The following is a 24,459-nucleotide window of genomic DNA, read 5'->3' on the forward strand; positions in this document are numbered from 1 at the left end:
TAAACACAGAGCTTATCATGTTCCAAACACAAATCTCACAAACTATACGGCTGTTAATTAGTAAGAAGGCAGGCTTTGGAAGAAATAAAAGATACCTCAATGCCTCCAAATATTACTTGAATTAAGTTATACTACAAAATAATTCCTCCATTTTTATTTCAAAACATTTTCTTAAGATCCAATCTTCAAGTTAGAAATTAAGAAAATTATTATTAACCTAGGGTGGCTGTAGTTTGCCTTACAACTTTGTTTTCTTATGTTCTAAAGAGGACCAGGGTCTCTTTTCACAGGCCTATTGTAAAGCATTTATTGTAAGATATCTCAGGCAAAGCCGAGTCATATACAATGTACTATAAGGGATCCAAATATTAACAACACTGCTATTTTTAAAGGGACTAAACTGGTATTAATATCTTCTCTAAAAATAATATAAACAATATTCAATAATAAGGTCTTAGATTTTAATTACTATCTCCATCCAAGCTAAAGTCACTCTTATCAGAATTAGTTGCTTTGAATTAATGGACAAAAATGGTTGATATCACTCTATTATAACAGGGGGAGGGTGTAGCTCAGTGGTAGAGGGCATACAGTTGCTTTCACATGGAGGTGATTGGACATTCAAGGCCACTTTGGAGCACAATCTGAATCAACAACAGACTATGTTGTACCAAGTTAAAAACTACTGCATCTATATCAAGTACAGCAGGTGAAACTATTCATTTAAGGGCTACAGGTGAAAAGCAAGAAACAGGGCTAAGCTTAAAAAGCTACAAAAATAATGGCAAGTCTAACTTTCAAAGGTCAAGCAACAAATGAGGCCAATAGAAACAGCACAGAATCATGAGATACATATAACACATGTAAATAATAAAGGGAAAATTCTTTTCCTATTCCTGTGTTATCGGTACCTCACTGGAGGCTGTCACAGAAAAGAAATTTTTTCAGCTACATGTTTTTATTTGCCATTGACCAACTGATTATTTGGCTCAAATCATGAAGCAATGAACCAGAAGACAAAGACGTGGACCAATAAAAGGAACCAGAAAGTTAGTTTCAATAGAGTTCCAACAGAAAATGATAGAAATCATTATTAAATTAGGGTGTTTAAGGAGATGATGGAAGGATATAGGTGGCAGAATAATGTTAAAATAAACAAGAATGGGATGAGAGGGTCACCATCTGGGAGCAAAGGAAACAGACTGATGAGCAGCAATGAGCAAACTTATTTCCTCACCCAAGAGCATAGAAGAAATTATGCCATTGTGCCAGATGCCACAAGATTTTTAAACATGCACCACTGAAGTAGAGGGTAGGAGAAAAAAAATCATACAGATACACACCAACATAACTACATAGCTTACAGATCCTGGCTTACAAAGTATTGAGAAAACAAAAGGAACAGATGCTCACTTGGCCAGCTCTCAATGAAACTCATTAAAATCGTCACCCTGTCCTTGGATCGGTGCTCATGCTAAGATTTTACCTTGTTTAGCCAGAAGTCACTCACTTGTGATGAAACTGAGAACAGCGTGGCCAAAAAAGGAAAAAAAATTATTTTTAAAAGGCCCAAATTATTGGTCCCTCATCTCAATGTACAAATGCTGGATACAAAATAAGGTCAATCAGCATTTGCTAGTTGTGACAAAATGACTGAAAAAAATACCTATATGTAATTTATAATACTTATCTTTTGTAGCAGATTATTAATATAATCTAATTTAAGAGACATTTAACTGATTAACTCTATCTTTTTTCATTATAATTTTAAATAAATTCTGATTTCTTACATGGATCATTTCCAATGGTTATATTTTGTATGACATACTTTCAGTTGATAAACTAGGAAACTACTATAGAAATTACTTCATGTTTTAAGAAATAAAAATAATAAAAAATATTGTTGTCCTCTGATTTTTGTAGCAAAGAATGGAGACTGCGTAATACCAAGCCTGGCTCTAATAATAAAAGTAAGTAACAGGGAGCCTGAGTGTATAATAAAATAGATTAAACTAGTTAAAGTTGGCAATGTTGTCACAGTGACAAATCCCTGAATAGTTCCAAAAGGCAATAATTTTGCAGATATGCAGAGTGAAAGTCTAGAAACAGAGACGACACTGGAATTTTACTTATTCCTGGAATAATCAAAATGGCTACTTAAATTTAGGTCAAAGTTCCTGAGTAAAACTAGAGATACATGGAAAACCTGAGGTATAGCAGATACAATTATTAGATCATAAATCTCTAATACATAAGATTATTTTTGTGTCTAGACTACAGATTCGGCACACATTTATATATAAGAAACAAGTAGCTCCACATGCATGATTAAACATACTTGTCCAATCAGATCAAGATCACCAAAAGCAGTGTCTTTATCAATAGCCACTCAATAAATAATAATAGTGATATAAAAATTTGATTTCTATAGTATATTTCACAATCCTTACAATGGTGTACTCTATACTTAATTACATTTAAAAACCACCAACAAAATTATAATTGTAAAATTTTTCACAAATATTATTTGTAATAATCCCATAACTAGTATCAAGCAACAACTGTGAATTAGACTAAAATGCAACCAAAACACAAAATTGAAAAATCTGCTGCAACTGCAGAGATGGAGACTCCAACCTGCAACCTGCTTTGGATAAAATGATGCCTGCTGTATTATTTTCTAAATATAAAATCTTATAATAGTCTTTAATAGCAATACTGAGTAAAGATATTCATAGATAAATCATTGTTATGATGTGGTATAATATATACTGATGTGGAATATTACTTACTTTGGCCACACAATTTTCAGTCTTCATAGCAGTGCTTGCTAGACATACTGTCTCTTGATTTAAGCAGAGTCTGGCACAGCTGTTGTAAGTCTGTAAAGAAAAAATTTTGGTTTAAATATTGAAATACTGTCATACAGTTTTCAAATTCTCCCTATTCCTCAAAATCAACACATAAATAGATCCCATGTATGAATTCCAGATTTATGGGAGCAAAGAGATAAGGTAGACAGGAAAAGTAAAGTGAGAGATCAAAAGAGCCACTGAAGTGCCCATGAACAAGTATGTGAGAGCAGCAGTGATTTCACTATATGTATGAAAGGTAGGGGTGTTAGTTATTCAAAAATTGGTAAAGAACTTGAATAGACATTTATCCAAGAAGATATACAAATGGCCAAGAAGCACATGAAAAGATGCTCCACATCACTAATCATTAGAGCAATGCAAATCAAAACTACAATGAGATACCAACTCACACCCATTAGGATGGTTACAGTAAAAACAAACAGAAAACAACAAGTGTTGGTCAGGATGTGGAGAAACTGGAACCCTTGTGCACTGTTAGTGGGAATGTTAAATGGTAAAGCCACTGTGGAAAAAAGTATGGTGGTGGTTTCTCAAAACATTAAAAATAGAATTGCCATATGATCAAACAATTCTACTTCTGGGTATATACCCCAAAAAACTGAAAGCAGAGTCTTGATGAGATATTTGTACATCTGTGTTCACAGCAGCATTACCTGTAATAGCTAAAATATGCAAGTAACCCAGCATCCACTGATGGATGAACAGATAAGCAAAACGTGGTAGGTACACATTCAGCCTTAAAAACGAAAGAAATTCTGACATGTACTACAACATGAATGAAACCTAAGGACATTATGCCATGTGAATATATAGCCAGTCACAAAAAGACAAATACTGTATGATTCCACTTATATGAGATACTTAGTCAAAAATCATAGATACAGAAAGTAGAATGGTGGTTTCCAGGGGCTGGGAGAAGGGGAGAATAGGGAGTGACTGTTTAATGAGTACAGTTTCAGTTTTACAAGATGTTAAAGAGTTATGGGGATGGATGGGGGTGATGGTTACACAACAGTGTGAATGTATTTAACACCACTGAACGGTATATTTAAAAACAGCTAAGACAATAAATGTTGTTACGTGTGTTTTACCACAATTAAAAAAAATCCACTGATTATACTTTATGGTACTCAAACTGCCCAATATATTAATAAGAATGTTTCCTTTTAGTCTTAAGTTTTAACTGATGGTAGAAGTCATGGCTCTCAAACATTAGTGCACATCAGAATCAAGTAGAGGGCTTATTAAAACACAGACTGCTAAGTCTCATCCCCAGAGCTTCTGAGAATTTGCATTTTTAACAAGTTCCCCGTTGATGTTGGTGCTGCTGGTCTACAGACACTCTTGAGAACTTATAGTATAAATATGCATGTTGAAATTAAAGAGAAAAATCTTAAGACACAGGCGATCTCTTATAACAGTAATGGAACTATTTTTTAAAATTCTATAGATTTACAGAATAGTTGCAAAAATTGATATGAGTTCCTATATACCCTTCCCCAGCTACCCTTTATGTTGATGTCTTAAACCAGAGAATTCTGCTCAATTCTGTTGTGAACCTGAAACTGCTCTAAAAGAATAAAGTGTATTAAACAACAACAACAATCAGAGAACATTTATCAAAACTAAGGAATTAACTTGGTACAATATAAAGTTAAGAACTTATTTAAGTTTCACCACGTTTCCCACTAACATCCTTTTTTTGTTCAGGATCTAATCCAAGATCCCACGTTGCGTTTAGTTGTCATGTATCCTTAGTTTCCTCTAATCTGTGACAATTCCTCAGTCTTTGCTTGTCTTTCATGATTTTGACTTCTGAAGAGTACTGATTAATCTATAGACTGTTCCTCGATTTGGGTTTGTCTCGTGTTTTTTCATGATCAGACTGAGATTATACATTATTGGGAAGGATACCACAGAGGTGATGTGCCCTTCTCAATGTATCAAGACAGGAGGTATACGTTGTTATTTCTGGTGTTGTTAACCTTGATCACTTGCCTACAGCTGTGTCTGCCAAAATTCTCCATTATAAGCTTATTATTTTTCCTTTAGGAAATACTGAATATATTGGGGAAAATAATTTATGTCTATACAAATAATCTGTTTCTGCTTCAACTTTTGTCTGCTTATTTCAGCATCTGTTGGTGGATCTTGCCTATGGTAATTTTTCTGTAGTGTTCTAATGATGATTTTTAAATTTCTCTTTCCTTCTATATTTATTGATTGGAATTTTGTAAGGAAGAGCTATGATTTCTCCCCCTATTTATTTATATATTCATGTATGTATTTATTTATATCAGCAATGGATGCATAAGCATTTTAAATAATTCATTTTTGGTAAATTATCAATCTCTGGAAAAAGTAGACAGATAAAAATAAAATTTGAGAAAATGGGGGAAAAATAACAAAATTGTTTTATCACTTAAACAAGTTAAACTTTAAAAAATGTATCCATATAATTGTTTAAAGTTGAAATTATTTCAAAACATATTTTTTATTTTTATTTTTTTCAAAAAAAACATGTATTTTAAAAGAATAAACTGGATCATTTGACATTGTGTACAGAGACTATTGGTACAGGTATATTCTGGGCTCAGGGTTCAGTGCTCCTTTTGCAACTACTGACACCACAAATGTTTACTATTCATGTACAGACAAAACAATTTTTAAAAAATAAAACTTACTGTGTTTTTAAGACATTTATGAAGCAATTGGTATATACTGAATAAAATAAAACTTTAAGCCAAAGAGTTCTGGTTCCAATAATGGCAGAGATGTTTACATTGGATTAACCCTTCTCAGATAAAAATTATAAACCACAGAAAAAAAATTTTACAATAATAAAGGCAGCAGAGATTGACCAAAAGTAGGCAGAAATTGGGGGGAGAAGTGGACTGATTTTGAAAGAGGAGAATTACACTGAGTGAGATCCATGTTTATATGCTTTTTCCCTCAGGGTACTCACCAGTCTACTTCGTGCAGGGTGAATAAAATTCAATTAGAAAGCCATAGTCTATTGGCTTGAGATATAAAATGATGGAGCTCAGTGCTGCTATAGTGGAAGGAAATTGAGAAAAGAAATAGAAAATAGAAAGCCATGGAGCAGGGAGGAAGCATCCAAACATGCATATTATTTCCCTCAAAACCGTGGCTAACCCTCAAACTACTTACATGAATGGGAGACTCCAAAAATTCCAATGGAAAGTAATAGCTAGAAGACTGAAAGATCTGAGCAGAGATTCCAGTGACTGCCCATGAGGGGAGACAGGGTTTACAATTTGATTTCTACTAAGTTAGAGGGACTTAAGCATCTCAAACTTCTCAATGAAAACTTAGAAAGACCCTGCATTTAGACTAAAGATTAAGTCTTAGAACTAAGAGATGTGCCTCAGGACTAGAGGCAATACCAAAACACCTGCCCTAACAAACATAAAACCAAGACTTTGTAAAGTCAGAAAGTTAATTAGAGAAAGATAAAAGAAACCAGAGTTTCCATGATGTATTGTTTATAATGTCCATTATATAATCAAAACATACTAGACATGAGAAGCCAATAAATGGGACCCATAGTCAAGAGAAAAAGAAACCAACAGAAAATGACCCTGAGATGATCTAGTTGTGGGAATCAGTACATAAAGGCTCTATGGAAGTTATAATAAATATGTCCAACAACTTAATGATATGATCACAATGAGTAACCAGATTGAAATTTTTACAATTAAATAAAAAACTAAAATGAACAAAACATAAGCTCTAGAATGGAAAACTATATTACCTGAAATTTAAAATGTACTGAATGGGCTTAAAAGCAGATTGGACATAGTATAAGAAATGACCGATGAACTTAAAATTGACAGATCAATTGATTTTGTTTTATTTTTCTTTTGGGGGGGCAGTAATTAGGTTTTTATTTATTTATTTTTAGTGAAAGTACTGGGGATTGAACCCAGGACGTTGTACGTTCTAGGCACACACTCTACCACTGAGCTATACCCTCCCCCCTCAGATCAACTGAAATTATTTGAAGAATAGATAAAGTAAAAGAAAAAACTGAACAGAGTCTCAGTCGTCCATGGGACAACTTTCAATGATCTAATGTACGTGTAACCGAAGACCCAGAAGAGAGGTGAAAATGGGGCACAAAAAGTTATAAAAATAGTGATCAAATATTTCTCAAATTTGGTGACAACCACTGGCTTATTGATCTAAGATTAGTGAATTTCAGGGAGATTAAATACAAAAAACAAACAAACAAGACCTAGGCCCAACAGTCAAAACTGCTGAAAATCAACAACAAAGACAAAACTATAAAAGCAGCCAAATTAAAAATGGATTCTACATTCATAGGAAAAACAATATAAATAACGCTAAACTTTTCACCATAAACAATGATGGCCAGAAGACAAGGGAACAAGATTTTTAAAGTGCTGAAAGGAAAAAACTCAAACCAAGTTTCTTACTATTAGAAAAGAGAATTACAAATATGAAAAGGGAGAAATTTAAAACAAACTCTGTGGTACTGGATTGGAACTGGAGGTATCAATGTGAACTCATGGTTTTCAAAATATATAAATACAGACGTAAAATAAGAGTTAATGTTTAAATCTTGGCTTCTAAATACCATTCTGCACTAAAAGGAACCATAGCACCACGGAGAAATGGTTGATTTTAGAACTGGACAGGGAAAACACAAGATGAACTTGGAAATACTGAGGGAATGATGGACATATGTCAGAGTGGCACAGATGCCAACATAAGTGACCTCTCATTTGCCCAACATGGAATAGAGTATTAAAATAAAAGATATTAATAGATTATCTGTTGAATAAAACAGTACACCATTTCTTGAAAGACACAAATTACCAAAACTGACACGATACGAAACAGAAAATCTAGATACCTCCGTATCTACTGAAGAAACTGAAATTATTAAAAACCATTCCACATAAATTTAACATTTAAACAAATCTTCCCACAAAGAGAACTTCTGGCCCATACATTTTCACTGGTGAATTCTGTTAAATATTAAGGAAGAAATAACACCAGGATGAGATACAAACACTTCTGCAAAATGGAGGAGGAAGGAAAGACTATTCAACTCATTCTATAAGGCCAACATAACCCTGACACCAAAACATGACAAAGACTTTAGAAAGAAAACTGCAGACCAATATACCTCATGAACACAGACATAAAAATTCTTAATAAAGTCAATTAATGTAATTCTCCATATTAACAGAATAGGAGGGAGGATGCATTTGACAAAAGTAAACACTCATTCATGATTAAAAAAAAAAAGACCTCAGCAAGCTAGGAATAAAAGGTAACTTTCTCAGTCCCACAAAGGGCATCTAAAAAATTTCAACTAACAACATATTTAGTGGTGAAAGACTTAATACCGTCCCTCAATTGGGAACAAGGCAAAGATGTCCACTTACCACACCTATTAAACGTTGTATTAGAGGCTATAGCCATTGAAATAAAGCAAGAAAAAGAAACAAGGCAAATAGGTTGGAAAAGAAGAAATAAAATGGTCTCTATTCACAAATGACAGGAAACAAGGTCAACAGTCAAAAACCAATTATGTATGTATATTCTAACAACAAAAAATCAGAGAATGAGAAAAATTCACAACAGCAACAAAAAACATTAAAAATTTAGGAATATAGCTAACTATGTGCAATAAATATACATTGAAAACTAAAAATACTGCTTAGAAAAACTAAAAAAGACAGAGTTATAGACGATGTTTGCAGACTGGTAGGTTCAATATTAAGAGGTTAATTCTACTCAAATGGATATGTAGTTTCAAAAAAGAAAATCCAAATCAACACCCACAGACTTCTTTTTAATAGAAATTCTATCTTGATTCTAAAATTTATATAGAAATGCAAAGTGTCTAGAATAGTCAAAACAATATCAAAAATAAAAATATGGAGGACTCATACTACCTGATTTCAAGACTTATTAAAGCTACAATAATCAAGACAGTGTAGTATTTGGTGCAAGGACAGATGCTTCTAAAAAGACAGAGGACCCTGAGCTTCTCCTCTGTGTCATGCAGGGACTTAAGTAGGAGTTGGCTAGTGCCTCCGTCACTGTTACCCTTTGCTCTGCAACCAGCAGCAAACAGCCTCTTTTCCATGAGGTTCAGAAATAGACATTTGAACAGCCAACTGATTTTTAACAAAGGCACCTATGTAATTCAATGGAGGAAAGGAAAATCTTTTCAATATTTCCAAAACAACTGAATAAAAAAGTATGGGGAAAACAATGAGCCCCAAAATCCAATTCACAGCATGTGTAAGAATTAATTTGAAATGGATCAGACTTAAAGGTAAAAACTAAAACTTAGAAAGCTTCTAAAACAAAACCTAGAATATCTTCACAATCATGGGATAAGGACTGATAGACTGGACTTCATTCAAAAATTAGAAACGTCTCATCAAAACACACCACGAAGGGAGGAGGGTATATAGCTCAAGTGGTAGAGCACATGCTTAGCATGCACAAGGTCCTGGGTTCAATCTCTAGCACCTCCCTTAGAAATAAACAAATAAATATAAATAAACCTAAATACAAGTAAATAAACCTCCCCTTCCCCCTCAAAAAAGAGCATTCATATCAATTTTATTTATAAAAATGGAATCAGGTGTCCATCAAAAGAATGGAAAACAAGCTGTAGAATATTTATTCAATAAAATATACTGTGAAAGAATAAACTACTGATAAACACAGCAGCATAAATGAATCTCATAAACATGTTGAGTGAGACACACAAAATGTATGATTTTATTACATAAAATTCAAGAAAAGGCAAAACTAATCTATGACAAGATGCTGATCAATGTTTGATTCATTGTGGGCGGGGAAACTAACTGGGAAGAAGCCAACCAAGGGAACTTTCTTGGGTTATGAAAATGTTCTATAGCTTAATTGGGGTGGGTTGGTTACACAGGTGGAAAGACTTATCAAAAATTCATTGACTTATGCAATTAATATCTCTATAATTCACTGTATGAAAATTTTATTTCAATAAAAATATTAAAGTATGCAGCTAATATTTCAGGGGATAAAAGTACTAGAGGTTTGTCCAGTTAATTAATAAAAATGTCATTCTAGTTTTCTGAAGAAAAATAAGTCACGGCAGGTAGAAGACTAATTTGTTTTTCTCCAAAATTCCTTTTCCTCTCAGAAATGAGTATAACATACTCAGGGGAACATTAGATAGATTAAGGAAACCTGCAGGAGTTTTCAGAGTAAGGCTATATATACAGGCTTTTATTTTCTAGACATTCCATCTGTAAAACGGGTACATGTTCTTATTTATCTCCCAAGGAAGTTACCTAGATTAGTAAACTAAAGCTTGTCACTGCCCTTAGATCATTCTGGAATAAAAAGAATAAAAAATTAAATATTTTACAATCAATATTTCACTATTACAAGACTCCTTCTAGCTCACATTAAACTAGTGAGTATAATAGTCATAGGCAAGATAGGTTCTGTCCCCATGCAACATTTGAAAAGGTAGCTCCAGTGCTGAACTAGAGGCAGAGAGTTTTGCGTTGGAGTATTTTAATACGTTTTTATATTGCATATAAAGCACATAAGCATAAACCAGTAAGATGCCTTGTTGAAAACTACCTTCTTTGTGAAAGTAGGCTGTAATTCTGAACAAGTTTTCAATTTTCACACTGCTGGTAGGGTAAAACATTTTAAAGAGTTTAATTTTTTACAATGGATTCAATGACATAGGATTATCTAACAAAGTAATGGCTAATCAATAGAAGGTTTAGTTGTCAGGTGAAACATATAACACACTAAAAGGGATTGATTGCCAGACTTCTCCTTATTTACTAGAAGGTATATATTTAAAATGACACAAACTTGTTACCAGGCTGCATTCTTTTAACCTTGCAAAAAGCTGCTTAAGAAATCTGTTCAGCAGCCCTATAGCAAAACAAGATATAGTATAATGACAATGGCTAGTGATTGGGGGATGGGAGGGGGATACAGGGACTTTCAGATATATGGTAACATCAAATCAGATCGCCAGCAAGAACACAGGATAGAAAAAGCAAACTACAAAGCCACATCTAGGGAAGTTGGAACTGGGCTTTAAAAATGCCACACTGTTGCTACCGAATCTCATTCAATAGATGCAAAGCTGTATCTGATCTCATTCCATGTTGCTCTTAGGGCAGATTTTTTAAGGACTCATACAACTGGGTACCATAGCCCTTTTAAAAAATGTCTTTTTTTAATGGTATATCCAGATTAAGCACTGAACACAAAACAAATTGTGCCCATATGGACTTTGACCAGCATATAAGCTGTTTCCTTTATAATTTATTCACAATATCTCAAGTCTCTATATGAAAATATACTTTTTATGGTCATTGTAACCCAGGAGTTCAATAATATTTTTTCTACTAAGTCAGTGATTACACAATTTATCAAAGAATGATTACACTGAAATAAAAATAAAACAAAACACCAACCCCCTATATAGTTTTCCTTCCTCAAAGTAATTTTAAGAAAGCTGGTTATTAAATTGCTTCTTTCTGAAGAAGGGTTTTTGCAGCTAGACACAAATTGCCAAACCATGTTTTTAAAAAAGTTATTAGACTCTGAAGGATTCCACCGAAGTAGGAAGTTAAATAAACAAATCACTTCATCAGACTTGGAAAGATCACTTTTGTCTTACTTAAGAGACCTACATTAATTACCTTTAAGGTCTTTTACACGGACTATTTAAAATAAGTACAATTTATTTATTTATTTCAAATGAGGTGCTTTTTCCAAAGTATTAAATAATGTCTACAAATGCAAAAGCATTTTTATAAATAGGTAATTAAAACAAATGACTAAAATTAAGTCAAGCTGCAAAACATTACCCAGGATGCACTGTGATTTTTTTTTTTTTAATAAACATCTCAGGCAATTTTTTTTTCCATACAAAGCCCAAAGCACTTCAGAGGGAAAAAAGGAGGTAGGAAGTTTCATAGGGGGAAAAAAACCCACACATATATAATGAAATAATGCCAAACCCCAAACTACAGTATTTACAAGATAGTCCCTTAAGCATAGTTTGTCATATTGCAATTACACCTTGCCTACTGCCAAGTCAAAGTGCTTAGTATTGCCACTAGGGGGAGGAATGTCTTAACACAAACCAACCGCAGATAGGGAACGGGTCTTCTTGAGCAATTATCAGAACAAAGCTCCCTTGGCTGTGTGTACCTTCTAATTACTCAATACAATTAAAATGACTAACCTAAAACAAATAGGGAAAAAAACCTTCCTGCCTGATATCAGGGACTTCATTAAACCCTTTTCCCTCATTAATCAAATCAGAAAGAAGGTAATGCTATCATATACAAATATTACAGAGCTATTAAAGGAAGTAAATTCAGTGAGGGGTTTTTTGGTTTTTGCTTTTTTTAAAGAAAAGAACTGTCTCTTGAAAAAATAAATGTCGTGGTATTTACCCATCTAGATGCTGCCTGAAAACAAATTGTCCTCCAAAGAGCAGAAATACAGTATGTTTTCTCTCAGTTCACTGACTTATGAATGACTTGTTGTTGCTGTTTTGTTAATACACATGATAATGTCATTTTCTGTGTCAGTGATGTGCTTTTTCCTCCTACTCATCCAGCTGTACAAAGGAGCTATGCCAATCAGACTTCCATGTTTATATTGGGTTGTTTTAATTTTAAGTTCTTCACTGCTGTTTTGTGTGCATCTACTCCAAGGTAATGTTTAGAACAACACAGGAATTTGGGTGTGGGTGGGGGGAGGTGGTAGGAAAGGAAAACAGCTACTTACTCCTAAATGGCTTATGTATGTAGTTCCTTTTATAAGGCCCAGTCATTAACAGAAGATGACAACGGAGTCATTTTTCTTTCAGCTGACAATTGTGACATTTTTCCAGCAGCATGCAAGGTGTTGAAAACCTGGCAGCTGTTACCTCCTGGGATGAAGATACTTTTTTATCCTCCCTTGACAGTTTAACTCAGTGGGTCAGCACCTTTAAAGACTGCAAAGTATCCTTGAAGAGGATGGAAGCTTGAATTACTGCTCCCTCCCTAATCAATGTAAACCCTCACTGCAGGTGAAGTCTCCATCTATAGAGGTGCATGGGGGAGGAAAATGTAATGCCCTGAGCCAGATGGTTTTTATCTTGTTTTTAAAGAATAAAAGAACAAGCTAACAAGGGAGACAGCTACTTTGTTAGCTTCTTGGCCTCTCTCATGGCTTTGCATCCCCAGGGTTCCAGCTACACAAGAGAAAGAATACAGAAAAACGTAAACACTTAAAGAAATATAACTAGAGGGCTGGCATCATGCTGCTTTCAAAGAGTTGAGAGAGTTCTACTCAATGCTTTATTTATCACTGCCCACGTTCTCAGGATGGTAAGTGGACACATACACAAAGGGAATGGGGGATGGGGAAGGATTAGACTGAGGTCACAATTTACTCAATTACAGAGAAAGGCAAGGCTGACAGATCCTATTAGCACCAATGTGAAGCAAAGAAGGAGTTGCATGTTGTAAGGCTACGTTTTCAAAAAGTAATGAGTACTTTCATGTATCCTCCCAGGCCTTTGCCCTTGTTTGCAGATATGAATTAAAGCTATGAAAACAGTTATGGTTTCCTTGGCTTTGCATTTTAGGAATAAAACTAAAAAGAAAATTGTAGCTACTTTGTACATCCTTCAAAAAAAAGTTTACTCTTGATATCAGCTGGTCAGAAGATTATTCAGAAACTTAGAAAATTCAAAGAATACACTGAATGTCCCCCACTACCTCCCCACACTCTCCTGTCTTCTGAAATTGGAAATGAAATGGAAAAGCAGGTATACAAAATGACTTGGTGATATGGGGAGTAATGTCTCCTGACTTTCTCCTTCCATATATTCTTTTCCTTCTAATGTCTTTGTTAAGTTTTGGAATTATGATTAAGGTAAACTCGTAATTCAAGTCAGGGAGTGTTTTTTCCTTCTCTGTTTTCTATTTTGGTGTTGTTTATTCCTTAAATGTTTGGTAGAATTCACCAGGAATCCATTTGGGCTTTTTAACAATTCAATTTTTTTTTAACAGACGTAGGGCTTTTCAAATTTTGTTTCACCTTGTTTTGGTTTCAGTAAGTTGTGTTTTTCAAGGAATTTGTCCATTTCATCTAAGTTGCCAAATTTTTGGTTTAAAGTTATAATATTCCCTTTTTACCCTTTTAATGTCTGTAAGGACTGTAGTGACAATCTTTCTTTCAGCTCCTCCAGATAAATAACTCCAAGTTAATATGCAATGGTCATAGCCTGCCGATAATGGTAAAACTGTACTTTAGAATATTACATGTAAACTCTAAAATTAGTTTAAAACAATACTAAACTTATTAGAACTTAGCATTTTAAAATCAATGCTGAAAGAGTTCCTAAAACCCCATTAGAAATAGTCTGCAAAAAAACAGGAACAGACTCATAGACATAGAAAATAAACTTATGGTTACTGAGGGGGAAGGGATAAATTGGGAGTTTGAGATTTGCAGATACTGACTACTATATATAAAATATATAAAAACAAGTTTCTTCTGTATAGCACAGGGAACTATATTCAACATAAAATGAAAAATAATGTGAAAATGAATATATGTATGTATATGTGTGACTGAAACATGCTGTACACCAGAAATTGACACAACATTGTAAACTGACTGTACTTCAATTAAAAAAAAAAAAAAAGGAAATAGTCTGCAAAATTGCAAAAGAATCTCAAGTCAAGGGATTAGCGTACATGATGCAAATCCTACTTACATCAACACTAGGCAAAAGGCAGCTTTGACATCTTTCTATCTGCATAACTTGACTAAGAGGGAAGTGGGGGGGGGAGCAAATGGCACTTCATTATTGTCATATGCATTAGAGAAAAGAGGGAGTTTAAACAGCTTATATATTACATCCTACATTTAAAAAATTGGTGGTGGGGTAATCAAGTTCAGGGCAGTCCAAGACAGCTGCCCTGTGACCCGCTTCTATTGACCCCTGCTATTCATCACTCATCCCTAAGATTGAGAGGGCAAGCTCCTAGGGAGTGACCACCACAATAGATAGACACAAGCCAACAGTAATCTGGTTCGAGCAAAAAACCAGATGGCACTGCAATAAATTTACAAATCTGCATTCATGGGGCTGTTAAAACACCCAGAAGCTAAAAGACTCTGAGGGCCCCAGGAGGATCTCCTACTTTCCAGTTTCTAAAGGCCATTTCTCTTTCCAAGAACATTGAGTTCATGCTCTTCACAAAGAGAATGGAGATAAAACCCTTTCAAAGAAAGGAGGGGGAAAGCCTCATGACCTAATTAATCTCCAGAGCTTGGATTTCAACACTGAATGACAGTGATTAGAAAAATCATTTTGGAGCACTAGGACAAACAAAAATAAACCAAAATCAATAGTTAAAGCAGAGGGGATGAAGCAAACCTGCTAAAAAGCAATGAAAAAAAACAACATTAAATCTCTTTCAAATACTGCACACAACAGATCTTGCAAGTAGAAAATGATTCAATAATGTATGCATTTATTTTTTAAATGAATCAGATTAGTCCCATGTGTGACCTGCTGGTCCATCTGTATGTGCTGGACTTAATAGGCACGATTCTCTCTTGCTTCAGTTTGAAGTATGAGAGAGATAAATTTAGTTTAATTTTCAACAGATCAGCCTATCCATTTTCCAAATGGACCATCTGGATCAGCCTATTAAAATTAATTTATAACTTTGTAGAGTGAAAATTCGTTTGTTAGCTTAAATAAAGTTGCCAAAAGTTTTTGTCATGTCATTGTTTTCTGACAGTTGTTTCTGTATAGTGGGCAGAGTGTTTCCATCTCCAAATTTATCTTATTCAATATTGTCCTATATATTTAGATTTATAGATCAGGTGTTTATCACCAAATAAAGTTGTAACTGCATAAGATCAATCCCTGATCATATCTGGCTATTTAAAAAAGCTTCCTAGTTAAAGTAACTGATTCAATTCTACTTACTAAACAATTATTTTTGTAAAAAAAAAAAGGAAAAATGCCCATCCAAAAAATTTTTAACATATAGTAAATAAAAAATGACTGTGTCACAATTTCAAGCACTTTCCCCCTACATTAACACTGTCTATAAACCAGAGTCAGAAAGCAGAAGTAGAAATGCTTTGGCAACTCTGAGATCTGCGTTTCAAATTATTGACTAGCTAAATAAACAAGTCATCGAACCTCTTTCAGCCTCCATTTTCTTCACCCATAAACTGGAAAGCATATCTAGCAACTTTATAGGGTTTTCTTGAGGCTTAAGTGAAATAAATATCAGGTTCATGGTGGGCAGTCAACAAACATTCAATCTCCTTTTTCCTAAAATAATGCCATAAATGCAAGTAAATCAAAATTGTTTTTACTACTGCTGGTGCTCATCTTATCCAATTTTATATTTAAAATAAATACCTATTCTCTGGCAACCCTGTGAGAACTTGTTTTTGTTGTCAGTGGGAGATGGAAGACTATTTAGAGGTTGCTACAGGCAGTGAGAAGAGCCAATTTTTTGACCAAATTTTTTGAACATTTTATTTTTAAAAATAGAGCAACATAGATTTGAACTTTCAAAGAAAAATGTGTTACTTTTGGGAAGTGGGGGTACCATGGTGAGTAAAAGTTATTTTAAAGTTGTCATCAATAAAGGCCTTTACTTCTAGAAAAAACAAACAAATACATTGCTCAGACTAAAAAGGGCTAACTTCCCTACAGGTAGATCCCTTTTGATTTTTTTTTTTTTTTTTTTAATGTATGAAGAATCTTAACAGAAAAGCAAGGTTTAAAGTCAACTATTCTACTGTCTGCACCTAAGAAGCATTTCAAGTTATTTTTCCTGACAAGAACCTTATTCTTTGGTTTTGTTTACACTACACATAAGCAATTGACTGTCTGTACTTGTACACCTAGGATAATTTTTAAATGATTGGGAAAACAATGTTAACTGATTGAAATTGATGGTTATAGCCAGACCAACTTCAGGGTACTCTTAATTTGAACTCCAGTGCTTAACGAATGGCAAATTGAGGGTTCCTGTCTTTTGTTGTTGGTAGCTTTTTATTTTAAGTAAGACTGAATTTCATACCTGTCTAAGTGAATTCTTCTCTGGTATTATCTTCCTAGGGGGTTCGCCATTATTACAGTCTTCTCTCTCTGAGGAATTCTGTGAAAGAAAGTAAGCTTTAATTCAGTTCTCATTATCTTCAATTTTATTCTGTGGGAGTAAACTGAATTACATTTCTAATTCTGTAAGCTAGAATACCATGTATATTTATGCATTTATTTTATTTGAAGATTTATATATATACAGACATACACTTACATAAAGGAAAACATATGCCCATGTATATAAATAAATGTATGTAGGGATCTAGGTGAAGAAGTATTTCATCTGTATTTAAGCACTGCCCAGCAGATCATATTCATTATAAGTCTAGTTTATTGTTCTTTCAAAATGCAGGCTGGCATTGGATACAAGAAAGCTCCAGTCTATTCTGCAATGATAATGACTGAAACCATGATTATTGCCTTCTCTTTTAGTTTTACTAAAATAATTAGTTTTGAAACCATAGTAAATGTTTGGTTGGTCCAAGTTCTCAAAGTCTAGAGCCTTCAAAAAAAAAAAAAAGTTATTTCTCCTCATTCTCTTCTCAGATTTTTCTTTCTTTATTGAAAATAGCATAGTACTTACTTAGCTCAAAGCAATAAAATTTAATCAGTGTTTTTGGTCTGAATAGAGTCCATTCTTGCCACTATCATGTCGAACAGCAGCTAGAAGACCCTAAAATGTCAATGGGATTTTTAAATACTTAAAGAGAGGGAAATAACAACCCAACTGAAAGGGAGTTGAGTTCTAAATATCAACAAAGTAAAAAGGCAACCCACAAAATGGGAGAAAAACATTTGCAAATCATCTATCTGATAAAGGATTAACATCCAGAATAAAGAGAGATGTTGTAAAAACTCAGTAACAAAAAACTCAATTCAAAAATGGGCAAAGGACTTGAACAGACATTTGTCCAAGATATACAAATGGCCAATAAGCACATAAAAGGATGTTCAATATCACTAATCATTTCAGAAATGAATAGCAGAACTACAAGGAGATATTACCACACATTCATTAGGAAGGCTACTATCAAAAACAAACAAAACAAAATAACAGGTATTGATGAGGATGCTGAGAAATTGAGTTCTTGTGCACTACTGGTAGGAATGTAAAATGGTACATCTGCTATGTGAAACAGTATGGTGGTTCCTCAAAAAATTAAAAATAGAATTAAATGATCCAAAAATTCCACTTCTGGGTATATACCCAAAAGAACTGAAAGCAGAGTCTCAAAGAGATATTTATACATCTGTGTTCATAGCAGCATTATCCACAATAGCTAAAATATGGAAACAATCCAAGTATATGGTGATGGATGAATGGATAAGCAAAATGTGGTATATACATACAACGGAGTAATATTTGGCCTGAAAAAGGAAATTCTGACACACACTACTACATGGATGAACCCTGAGGACATTATGCTAGGTGAAATAAGCCAGTCACAAAAAGAAATACTGTATGATTCCACTATTTATATAAGACACTTAAGAGTAGTCAAAACAGAGAGATAGAAAGTAGAATGGTAGTTGCCAGAGGCTGGGAGAAAAGAGGAATAGGAAGTTATTGCTTTATGGGTAAGAGTTTCAGTTTTACAAGATGAAAAGAGTTATGGAGATGGATGAAGGTGACAGTTGCACAATATTATGAATGTATTTAATAACACCGAACTGTACACTTTAAAATAGTTAAGATGATTTATGTTATGTGTATTTTATCACATTAAAAATAATTGAAAAAAATCTGGTAATCAACACATGTAAATCACTATCTGAAGGCAAAATACAGAAAATCCAAATATATATTATTTGGGCTCTAGTTTCCACACTACATTTGTAATGTTACTATTTTAGAATTTGCAGTTGATTTAATCATTACATTGCATATATTCATCACATTATAACTGAGGAGTTACTTTATTTTTAGATCCAGAAATTATACCCAACATGAGTTTATCTGAAAATTTTCATACAAGTATGAAATCATTAATAGATCATAACTGTGTTTTAAACTTAAGTATTAGTTATACATGTTTTGCTTTACATCAAATACTGTATCTTAAGAGATATTAAAGGATAAATAGCATGTACATAGTGTCAAAAGGCCCTCTGTGGCTGACACCTGTGTGCCTTGTGTCACCTTGACAGTACCTTAAGGTGTTTCTTTTGAGCAGAAACTCTTACAAGGTTTAAATTGATATTTTACATTTATGACAATCACTTTAAACTTAAAGGACCTTAAAATCAAGATAAGAAGAAAAAATGCTATATTAAGTAAGAGAGAGAGGTTCAATAGCTTCAGAGTTCTGCTTTTTCTCCCCATTTTGGAAAAAAAGGAATGCAGACTATCTACCAAAAATGAGGGACAGACATAGTTGAGTTAATGACTACAAAGCATTCCAAATAAGGTAACTAGTGATAAATACACCATTATAAGAGAATCAAAGAAAGGGAAAAGTCAACATTGAACCTATAAAATCCAATTTATATTTAACTTTTCTTTTAAAAAAAAGTACAGATCAATGTTTTAAATGCCAAAATTAAATGTCTTATATAATAAAAACTTACTTAAGCCAGTACTCAATTTTAAACTTATAATTTGCATGTAACTATTTCCCAGACCATGGAGCTCTACACCCTTCTTTAAATGAAATACCATTTCAGATCATCTAAACCTGTTTAATTCAATGTAAGGTCCTATATTTCAAAATTAATTAAGTTTTGTTTAAAAATCATAATAAACTTGGAAGTGTAATTACTTTTTGGTGGAAGCTTATTACATTGAAGACATTATAAATCACATTTTTACTCTATAGGTGCTTGGGATGAAACAAAATTGATGGCAAATTCTTTATATACTAAATAACATAGTAAAAAATAGTGATCTGACAGGATAAGTAGCAGCTATCTAGACCATATCCACAATTTTCTTCCTCCTGACCCTCTATTTTATCTGATTTAGATGGTAAACTACTGAGTGGATATTACAAGAATGTCTAAGGTATTAAAAGATGAAAGGAGCTAAAGGACAATTACTACCTGAAAGCAGAACATAGAGCTAGCTGTAAAGGAGCTCCTTTCCCTTCTCCACCCCATTGGGACAAAGGACAGATACAGTATATATTGTGTTGTTTTAAAACAAAAAAGTAACTCTTAAGCAAGAAAAAGAGAAAAACATTGTTAGAGCTAGTTCTTTTTTTAGAAAGAGTAACGCAACATTTTTTACTCTGGACCATCCACCATGGGAAACCAAAGCAATTCCAAAAAATTCAACTCTTGTTGTTGCATAAAAATATAAGTAGGGATATTAAACAGTCATGATATAATAAGGAGCAAGGAGTAAGGTCCCTCCTAACAGTGAATAGGAGAGCCAGAAAGCCAGTGAATGAGAGACAATGGAATAGCTCTAGAGTCTTGAGAGTGGAGGAGAAAGATGATACAGCATGTATACCTACGTAGTCACCTCAGTGGTTCTCAAAGCCTGCATGCCCTCCAACATCAGCCAGTAGCAGTTATTCCTTGTGTCTGTATCTATGATACATCCCAATAAGCAATGTTCACAATTGCCCTGGGTCATCAAGCTAGATTACATCCAATAAATTCTATTTAAGGGTAACTAATTGATGCAAGTAAAACTCATCTCACAAATTAGCAGATGACAAATAACAGGATGGTTATGTAATTTCAAAAATATTTCTCCAAAAGATGCATAATAATTACAAAAGAAAAAAACAGTAGCCTCACAGTGGAGAGATCCAGTAGACACCACCTTAACATTATGCACCTTTTGATATGATGTACTGAGAACACATTATTACTTTCAAGGTAACCTTGCCAAAAACACACAACCTCAATGTGATTGTGAGAAAACAACAGACTAACCCAAAATAAGGAACATCTTACAAAATTACTAGCCTGTACTTAACAAAAAAAATGTCAAGGTCATGAAATATAAAGACTAAGGAACTGTTTCAGGTTAAAGAAAACTAAAGAGACATAACAATGCAACTTGTGATCTGAGGTTATGGGATGGGAGTACTGAAAAGAAAAATGATGGTAAACTCTCCTATACTGAATAGGGAAAAATAGTGATCTGAGCCTAAGAGAAATAGGATGAGTAATAACTATCTAGCCCATATCCATAATTTTTTTCCTCCTGACCCTCTACTTTATCTATTTTTGATGGGTAACAACAATTCAGTGGGTATTATGATATAATATTTGTATAAAGGACATTATTGGAAAAACTAGAAAATTTTGAATAAGGTCTATAGATGAACTAATAACATTGTATCAATGTTAATTTCCTAGTTGTTTCCCCACTTTTAAAATTTACACATGGAAAAAATTCATTCTTTTTTGGTGTGTAGTTTAATTCTGACAAAAGCATACAACTATGTAACCACCACCAAAATCATGATGTAATGCAGTTCCATCACACCCTAAATTAGCCTTTATAGTCAACTGCTTTCCCCAGTGATTCTTGATTTATTTTTTGTCTCAGTAATTGTCTTTTCTAAAATGTCATAAAGTGAATCATACAGTATGTAATTTTTTAAGTCTGTCTTTTTTCACCTAACGTAATACATTTGAGAATCATTCGTGTTGTTGCATATATCAGCAATTCTTTCCTTTTCATTGTCAGGTAGTATCACCGTATGTATATACCAAAGTTTATTTATACATTCAATTTCCTGACTTTGACAACTTGTACTTAGGAAACACAGAACAAAACATTTAGGAATAGAAGGACATTATTCTGTAACTAACTCCAAACAGCTCAGAAAAAAATAAAAAGTAAATGGATGTTAGTAAATATATAAATGTATAAGCAAGAGATAAAGCAAACATGTTAACATATGGAGAATTCATGTTAAGAGTATAAGAGGATTCTTTGTACTATTCTTTCAACTTTTCTGTAAGTCTGAAATTACGTCAAAATAAAAATTAACAAAATAGATGAAACCTAAAAGAAAATATGTTAAGAAATGGAAAAACAGAAGTCAGATAAGTGAAAAATAAATTGAGGGGAAAAATTCCATCAAATATAAATAAAAGTTATATTCTACCACTTAACCCTGAGTCATTTAGAAAAACCTGACCGCTTTGAACAACTCATTCGCAACACTAAGATGGAATGTTTCATTATAGTAAATCATTTGCAGGATGCATTTATAGTCTTGGAATAACAATATTAAATGAATATTAGCATTATGTTAAAATATTTCTGAAAAAGATACTATATAACTTTCTTTTATATTAACTTGAATATTTATCTCTTAACCCAGCACTTACTAGCTTAGAATTAAAATAGGCAGAATAAAAGCCTCACTGATAACTTCGAAATTAACTTCAAACTGGAAGCATTAAGAGTTGTAACACCTGAAGACATGGTAACAGAAGTCTGGGTAGGGAAAAGTCTGTAAAGTGAAATACTGCTAAACCTCATGCATTAGATCTCAGGGATGTATCTTGGATAAAATATTTCCAGAAGTAACCTGGGAATGAATAAAAAAGAAAAAGAATCACATTTTTTTAAAAAAAGTATTCAGATGATAAACATAAATAAACTGTCTCAAAATCATCATATCCAAATTTAAAGCACACTTTACTATTCTCAACCATTCTAGGCTAGCTCTTTCCCTTCCAACTTTTCTTTCTACCCCAGACTTAAATCTTCAGAGTCAATTTTTACACATCCCTTCTCCCTTTTTTTCTTTGAATGTATCTAGCCAATTTCAGGTCATCAGTTTTTCCTTTGAATTATCTATTTTAATAGATCTAACTCTAGTTTTGCATTTTACTGTAGTCTAGACCACCTCTTACCAGTGTGATTACTATTGAGATAGCCGTCTGGCATCCTTGCCTAAATCAACATCTGCCTCCATTTTATACACTAATGTCAGAATCACTGTTCTAAAAAGAGATCACTCCCTTGCTTAAAAAAAAAAAAAAAAAAAGAAGTCTCTTCCACCATCTACACATTACTTATCATTCTCCAAAATAAGAAAAGCACTCTCACCCCTGTGCTTTTGCTAAGTCTATTCCTTCAATGTGCAATAGCCTTCTTCCCCAATCTCTTCATGTACTAGAATACTGATTCAAGAGTTAACTATAATGATACCTTCTCTAAGAAGGTATTATCCCTTCCTCCCCCTACTCCTATCCTACCTACCCCTAGCTGGAATTAATTACTCTGAATTAGCACTTTATTTCTATTTTAGAATTTACTTATAGCTCTCTATATTACATCTCTGTATGAATATGCTTCCCACCATCACCTTGCACTGTAAGCTTCTTCAGGGCAGGGCCAGTTTTTTTTCATCTTCATTTTCCAGTGGCTCAGCACAAAGCTTGCGAGTATAACATGTTTTAAAATGTCTGTTAGATCTAATACTATTGCCAGGTTAATCTTTCTAAATACCACTACTATCCTGGTGGTCTTTTTTCTCAAAAACTTTTAGTGGCTTTAGTTTTTATGAAATCAAATATGAAGTTCTAGGCCTGGTTTTCAAGACTTTCCAGAATTTTCCACTATATTATATCAAGTTATTTCCCTCAACAAACATTCTCTGCCTTGGTTATGCAAGTCCCTCCACAGTTTCATAAATTTGTGATTTGATCTTGAAATTTTCAGGCTAGAAGGGATCTAGTCTAGCTCCCTCAACAATTATAAACACAAGAAAATTATTTAATCTATTCAAGTCCTACCCACTCTTAAAAGAAGTTTCAAGTATCATCTTCTCTAAGAAACCATACAACTACTCCATTTTCTTCTACTGGAAATTCCTTAACACTTTTCTTTGGTCCACACAATTTGGCACTTAAATAGATAAATGTTTGCATGTTACTCTCAACTATCCAATAAGATTGAAAGCTTACTGGGCAGACTTTGGGGCTCCCTCTACCTCCCAACACATTAGCTAATATAGAGATAGATAATAAGGGCTTAATAAATATTTGAAACCCTACCTCACACTATCTAGCTAGCTTTAAAATGGTTTTCATAGCAGAGAACTTCAAAGTGATAGCCCAACTACAGTCCTACCATACCACTACATTAATGCCAGCATGATAATTTACAGGAAGAGTTTGCAAGCTCCTGTTCTATAGATTCTGCAAATAAAGTTCTATTGAAACTTAACCACCCTCATTCATTACCTTTTGTCTGTGGCTGCTTTCACACCACAATGGCAGAGATGAGTAGTCAGAGTTCCTATGGCCCACAAAGCCTCAAATGTTTACTGTCTGGTCCTTTACAGATAAAATTTGTCAACCCTTTATTAAGGAAGAAAAGTTCTATGGATAAGGAAAGCATTCCTAACTTTTCAGTTTTTGTTTGTGGTATCCAAAACAAGAAGTAGAGAGGTTTTGGTGGTAGCACACAGCAGGTTTATGGATTGGGCA

The 24,459-nt window shown here is 33.6% G+C and overlaps 1 protein-coding gene and 1 non-coding gene across 9 annotated transcripts in view; both read right to left on the reverse strand.

Moving 5' to 3' along the window:
* Positions 1 to 24,459, reverse strand: part of BTRC (beta-transducin repeat containing E3 ubiquitin protein ligase) — a 154,422-nt gene that overhangs the window by 59,262 nt on the left and 70,701 nt on the right. For 5 of the 8 annotated variants that reach the window (XM_032491064.1, XM_032491060.1, XM_032491059.1 and 2 more), the window contains 2 exons: positions 17,030 to 17,107; positions 2,793 to 2,882 (listed from right to left, as the gene is read on the reverse strand). In XM_032491064.1, the coding sequence (XP_032346955.1) occupies positions 2,793 to 2,882; positions 17,030 to 17,107 (168 nt within the window). The remainder of the gene's footprint in view (positions 1 to 2,792; positions 2,883 to 17,029; positions 17,108 to 24,459) is intronic. The other 3 variants (XM_032491063.1, XM_032491066.1, XM_032491062.1) reach the window with 1 other exon arrangement.
* Positions 6,802 to 6,873, reverse strand: TRNAS-AGA. The gene has a single exon. It is a non-coding gene; the product is annotated as a tRNA-Ser (tRNA).

This window comes from Camelus ferus, chromosome 11 (assembly GCF_009834535.1).
Source record: "Camelus ferus isolate YT-003-E chromosome 11, BCGSAC_Cfer_1.0, whole genome shotgun sequence".
NCBI classification, from domain to species: Eukaryota; Metazoa; Chordata; class Mammalia; order Artiodactyla; family Camelidae; genus Camelus; species Camelus ferus.